Raw genomic sequence first — 6,205 nt, 5'->3', positions numbered from 1 at the left:
ATTCTTTTCTTTTTCACTTTCTAAAATGTTGAATTTATCTTTCAATAGGAAGGGTGTGAAGTGGAGTGCGAGTGTATACAATTAATTTAGCCTTCATTAGGAAGAGTGTGAAGTGAAAAATGAGTACATATGAATTCTATAAGGATGAGGCCACAAATATCTATCGAAAAATTTGAGTGAAATCGAGCAAATCACATAACTAAGGTGATAGTTTGAGGCATATTGGATATTTATTTTAAAGATATTTCATCATATAATGTATCTTTCACAATTCAACAAGCTCTTTTGTTTGGAAGAATAGAGACAAGAACAACAAATAAACTATAAGGTGAAAATACTTTTTAATTCAAGAGGATGGAGAGAACAAGTGAGAAAAAAAATACATTTTTTTTATCTATAAAGAAAATAAAGCCCGATATTCATAGGGTAATTACCGACTAAAAATAGGATAGGTGAGCATTAGGGCTAAGTAAGAAAAAATCGAAAATCGACAGTTTTTGGATGATTTATGAAATGCAAGTTTAAAAACTGTAATTACCCGAAACCGAACCGAACTCTATTTTTTATTTAATATATAATTTTTTATAATATAAAAATAAATATTTCATATTTAAAATAGTGAAAATAATTTAAAAATTCTTGACAATTCTTGTTTTTTAGAAACATTTATGAAAAACTTTGAAATTTTATCAAATAATATTCACAAGTCATAAAACAAAGCTAATTTCGTAAAAAATAAGTCTAAAAATTGAAGACCAAAAATTAAATGGAAAAAAATGAGAATTAAATAGAGTCAAATTGAATTATAATGAACAATTTAGAAAATTTAAAAAACTCGACTTGCCCAAACCGTTATCACCAGTAGTGAGTAGAGAAAAGTAAAGTAGGTTTGACTTAGCGAAAGATAATTAAGTCTTGGTTAAAAAAAAACTCTTTAACAGTTGTATTTTTAATTTGACTATATAATTTGTGGAATCTCTTTAATAAAAATAAAAGTATCAAATTCTGCAACATCATCACAAGCAAAAGAAATTTAGCTCTCAATGATATAATTTGGTTGTTTTAAAATACCTAGATTTTCTCAACAGTATATAGATTTATTAACCAAACTACTATAACTTTGGTCTCTTCTTTATTTACGTTTAACTATTCTTACATGTTCGACTACTTTGTTATGACTCACTATTACAGTACACGTTATACCTGTTAATAGCAGCCTCCAAATCAGACATTTTCATGAGTGACTCTGCATAAATTAAAACTTGAAAGTTGACCGCACAGGCGTTAGATGAAGCACAGACAACGTTGTACCCCCTGGAATACATGTGGTGGTGTTGAAGATGAGAGTTGCAAACATCCAACAATGGACTGGTCCAGTCCAGTATCGACATGGCTTGCTTACAGCTAATGCGAGAGCAAATTGCATGTTAGGTGAAGCCAGATTTCCCCTCACACTCAGAAAGCGTAAAGGAGATTTGACGTTTTTACGTAAGATTTGGTTGGAGCTCTCTTTCTATTAGTAAATGAACTCTCAGCTTAGTGAGAGATACCCATTCCTTTACATAACCCATCTAAAATTCATAGATATAACATCAGATGGTCAAAGGATATGTTGAATTTAAACCTTGATATTCATTTGACAGTAAAAACTTGGAAACCTTTTGTGTATCAGTATAAAAACAAAATGTGTACAATATTTGTGTGGCAAACGTGAAATCCCAATATCTGTAGGCAATATGCAAATTTATGTTGCCGCTCATTTTAATCCAGCGTATAGAATGTCTCCCTTCAGTTGAGCTAGTCCTTGCTACTACTTGCCTGGAAGTGTCCAGGCCAAATGTTAGTCACAAAGTTAAAATAAGTTGCCAAAAGAGGAAAATAGCCATTGTAAAAGAGGCTGCAGGGACAGTAGATTGCAGTTGGAGCAGACCTGATAGTGATGCCCCATTTGCATGTAGGCTGGATATGTATATCATACTCTTATTTACAAGCGGTAGCAGCGCTCCATCCTTCCTTGCACCAAACACTTTCTGACTGCAAAAATTATCCATCAAACACTAATCAATACTTGGTCTACAAAATGGCTGCCATACGACATATGAAAAAAGACAAACCATCCATGTAAGATCCAGTTATAGCACATGAACAACAACTAGAAGGCCTCCAAGATCCAGCTGTATCAAGGTTCCTTTTTCCCAAATACAAACACTATGCACTACTCTTTTATTTTTCTTTTCGTTCTGTTTTTTTCATAAATTTTAACCAGACAATCATTGAATCTCCGATGTATAATGGCATTGAATTTAATAATCTGGAAAAAGAAACAACTTTTTAAAACCCATTATGTTTAAGAAGCATCGCAAAGTCACCGCTCTGCACTTCATCCACAAAATACGCCGAATTTTCTGGAACATGACAGCGTGGCACTCATGAAGTCGACAAGTAACAATTACAAAGCAAGCAAACTTAACTAAAACATTAAAGATGGGGAATGTTGATTGGTTGGTGAAATTCACCTGGTATAAGGAGGAGGGCAGAACATGATGACGTAATCAGCGCCGGCACACGTGTACGTACTCGTGGTATCGTCGTACGCATAGCTATACGCGCGTGGGCAAGCATGCTTGAAAAACAACGAGTATCTGGATGGCCGACAAACGTTAGGCGTTCCGAACGGCCCGCTGCAACAGTATTCGGGATCTCCGAACGCTTCACACGCGCTCCTACACCCCACGCCTCCACCACCATTTTGACGCGCAACGCGTAACTCAGATGGACAAGCACCGTTGAGGTCCAATAAGCAACCTGTGGCGCTACAATTCCCGCCTTTACCTCCCTTGACCACTATCAACATCGGCAAATTGTAGCCGTCCACTAAGCTGACGTCGTAAAAGTCTAATCCTCCGGCACCATTTAACGTAAATTCCGCGAGAGTGGCTGGCGGCTTGGCGCCATTTCCGGAACATTCAATTTGGCCGGAGCCGCAATCGCCGCTTTGACAAACGAATTTACGGGAGGAATCGACGCCGCAAAGGGTTCGACCCCAGAGTCGACCGGACCAAGACTTTGGTATTGTCACTGTTCTTGATTTGCCGGGTTTTAGAACGAAGCCGGTTGTTGTAAGATGAGCAGTGTTGGCGCCAGATAAAAAACCCGGCCATATCGTGTGGCGGCACTTGTTGACGATCTTGAAAGAAGCTGGATTCACTTCTGCGATTGAAAACAAGGGTCTGTGTCAGTGATTGCAGAGCAAAGAAAAAAAAATGGAGTCTTTGAAGGTTTTATTTACCTGAGAAGAAGGAGATGAAGAGGAGCAAAACAAAGGTGGAAGAGAGATGACGACGATCCATTGTTGATGACTTAAAGATTAAAAAATGGAGTTTGAAGTTAAACAATTGCCAAAAAACACTAGAGAACTTTACTTTTTCTTGGAGGACATAGCAGGGAGAGTGGGACTTCCAGAATGTGTTTGTGGGGTTTTTGCCTTTAGGCTTTTGGTTTTGGTTTAGGGTTATTTTGTTAAATACTCAAATCTCGAAGTTTTTGTCTTTGTTGTTCCGGGCATTTTCACGTTCCTTTCTTTTCAAGCAAAGGTATATATGTACAGAAAACTGTATTTTATTGGCCTTCTTTATGCTAACTTTTTTTCGCTGAAGCATTGATATAATCTGGTTTGTGATGGTTTAACACTTGAAATGCCTGCCTTTGACCAAATAAACAAGCAAGCAAACCCTGTTCTTGTTTGGAATGTTCAATTGGCTGGTGAAGAGTTCAGTGCCCTGTTTTGGCAACGAATGCTTGATGTAAACTTATCGTAAACTCAAGCTTAAGCATACAAATATAGTGGAGATTCCTAAAGTGAAAGCTCAAAATGGAGAGTTACAAGGTAAAAATGTTTCAAAATTTCAACCGGAAATGATGATATTTATGTGTCGAAATGGACCAAATAAAGAAGGAAACGAGTTTCTTAACCCACAAGGTAACAGGTGTTGCATATGAGTATCAGTACTCACAAGCAGAAGTGGATCTGCAACAAAAGAGGTATAACACTCGCGAGTGGAAGTGAGCCAATTGTTTCTAATCTATTTCGATTCTCAGGTCACGATGCTTGCCATATAGACCTCAACCAAATCAACCGCCGAGGCCCTTTAATTGTCATGAATGCAATTGCGTTTTTATCGTCTTTGAGAACATTGACAGACTTTGTAAACTCAGCATCATCCAGTTCTTCAGCATCATCCAGTTCTTCTAAATGCTGCAACTCTTCCAGGCACTTATGATACAATGTTCTCTCGTTTGATGCATCTCTTTGTAAAGCTCTCATCTTGACAGCTGAAAACATCTCGTATATGGCGTTCTCTATCGGCTCACCAGCATCATAGCAGACCTTTTTCTTATGAGCTGAAGCTCTTGGAGCCACAGACTTTCGTTTCTTAGGTTGTTTGTCACTTATTCGAATTATCGAATCAGAATCAAGGGTACCCTCAACCACTTGTGTCGGTACATTAGTTGGCTCTGAAGATCGAACTGTCTCTGTGTTGCTATTCCCCTCTTCAGTTATAATTGGAGCCGTGTTCGGCATGGATTTGCCGGTAGTTCTTTCGCCTGCTCCGCAAGTTAAAGAAGATTGTTTTAGAAAGCAACTATGGGCAAATAGTCATAATCTAATAAAGTAATATTACCTTCAAATATGATAGACATTTGTTTATAGAGAGGAAAGCTCTTGCGTCGGAAGGGTCTTGCTTCACTTCGTACCGCGATATAGTTGTCCCAAACTTTGTCATCAGCAACCACCATTTGTCGAGTTTCATCCCAACCAAATCCATTATGTCCGAGTAGGGTTTTAACAACGCCATAATCTTTTTTCATCACATTGTAACGGTTTTTTATTTGGTTTTCTTCCAAATTCATGCCGAACTTGTTGTTAAAATCACGCGTAACAGACCGAATAACATCGTTCTTGAATTCATTATATGCAGTTCGTCCACAATTGTGCTGCTCGATGAAAAGCTCAACCAGAAATGCATCCCGAGACGGAGTCCATTCTGCTTTGGCCCTACATACAACTCCTTCCTGTGTTGCTGACATCTGTATGAAGAAATAGTAATATAAACCATTGACTCAAAGAATTGAGCTGTATACTGATTACTGAGGCATGCTTTGAATCAAGTCTGATTTGGAAATAGTTCATTAGGATTTCAAATGACCTCATCTAAAAAATTTGTGTATTTTACCAAGCACATGATTACAATATCTGTTATATGAATATTCAAGGGCTAAAATCCGTATAGACAAAGATTAGTAACAAAACTGAAAACAATGTTCCAGCATCAAGCTCATCAAAACTAAACCCTGGTTTGATACTTTGTGTGTATCAATGCAGTGAAAACCACAGATTACAACCCTTGATTAAATTTTTCATATACGACCAATAGCTTAATCACAACCACCAATTGTTCAAAAGAGTGACAACTCTTTAAAAGAAAACAAAGAACTTTGTGAGAGACTGACAGCGCTCTGTTTCCCTTCAACAAACAGCAAGCAATAGAATTGAAGTAGAAACCAAATTGCTAATGAATATACACAGAAAGCTTTCTATCAGTCAGTTGGATATCAGAAAAAGGAATTCAGAAATGTTTAAAATGCAAAAAGAAAAGAAGCATATTGGCTCTTTGGTTTTCTTGGCACATTTTCTGAGGAAACAAACAGAGAATAATGGTAGGTTTCTTTTGACAGTACCTTTGATGAAAGCAGTCAGGGACAAGAACTGGAAGTTGGCATAATAAGGAAGTTTAAGAACGACGAAAGAAGCGGTGAAATGGGAAGTGGGAAAAAGAGAAAGAAGAAGCCAAACGAGTTGTTGCACAACAAAATGTGGCGCCGGACTATGCTTATAAATGCTGAACTACCTTCCTGATTTAATCACTTGTCGCCACGTCAGACTTTGCGGTTTATTCTATCGTGTTAATCACCTGATCTTAGCCGTTTAAATGTTTGACTCATTTTGTTCCTATGATATTTTGTCTACGGTTTCAATTTATTGATATTTTTTAAAATACATTTTAAATTTGTCTAGACGAATATATCTAAATTATACCCATATAATATATTTTATTTTTAAATGTAATTATAAAAAAGTACAAATAGTTGTAAGATAAAAAAATTATTTCATTAAAAATATTTTAAAATATTAAAATTTTATACC

The 6,205-nt window shown here is 36.7% G+C and overlaps 2 protein-coding genes across 4 annotated transcripts; both read right to left on the bottom strand.

Moving 5' to 3' along the window:
• Nucleotides 1–1,116: 1,116 nt before the first annotated feature.
• LOC107921221 (thaumatin-like protein 1b) lies at nucleotides 1,117–3,764 on the bottom strand. Of its 3 annotated transcripts, none has more exons than XM_041087431.1 (4): nucleotides 3,290–3,764; nucleotides 2,517–3,210; nucleotides 1,931–2,034; nucleotides 1,117–1,810 (listed from the first exon to the last, which is right to left on the bottom strand). In XM_041087431.1, exons 1-4 carry the CDS (start codon nucleotides 3,348–3,350, stop codon nucleotides 1,593–1,595), a joined length of 1,077 nt encoding a protein of 358 aa, XP_040943365.1. In that variant the 5' UTR covers nucleotides 3,351–3,764; the 3' UTR covers nucleotides 1,117–1,592. The 3 variants fall into 3 exon arrangements, with proteins under 3 accessions (XP_040943365.1, XP_016706590.2, XP_016706589.2); XM_016851101.2 differs by having other exon boundaries at nucleotides 1,598–1,818; XM_016851100.2 differs by having other exon boundaries at nucleotides 1,598–2,034.
• Nucleotides 3,765–3,872: 108 nt separating this feature from the next.
• LOC107921222 (uncharacterized protein At2g29880) lies at nucleotides 3,873–5,874 on the bottom strand. The gene is made up of 3 exons (XM_016851102.2): nucleotides 5,740–5,874; nucleotides 4,683–5,088; nucleotides 3,873–4,605 (listed from the first exon to the last, which is right to left on the bottom strand). The coding sequence occupies exons 2-3, from the start codon at nucleotides 5,086–5,088 to the stop codon at nucleotides 4,100–4,102; spliced, it is 912 nt and encodes a 303-aa protein (XP_016706591.1). The 5' UTR covers nucleotides 5,740–5,874; the 3' UTR covers nucleotides 3,873–4,099.
• Between the last annotated feature and the right edge of the window lie 331 nt (nucleotides 5,875–6,205).

The sequence above is a fragment of the Gossypium hirsutum genome, chromosome D01 (assembly GCF_007990345.1).
Source record: "Gossypium hirsutum isolate 1008001.06 chromosome D01, Gossypium_hirsutum_v2.1, whole genome shotgun sequence".
Classification (NCBI taxonomy): domain Eukaryota; kingdom Viridiplantae; phylum Streptophyta; class Magnoliopsida; order Malvales; family Malvaceae; genus Gossypium; species Gossypium hirsutum.
This window is presented reverse-complemented; position numbering and strand designations above follow the sequence as displayed.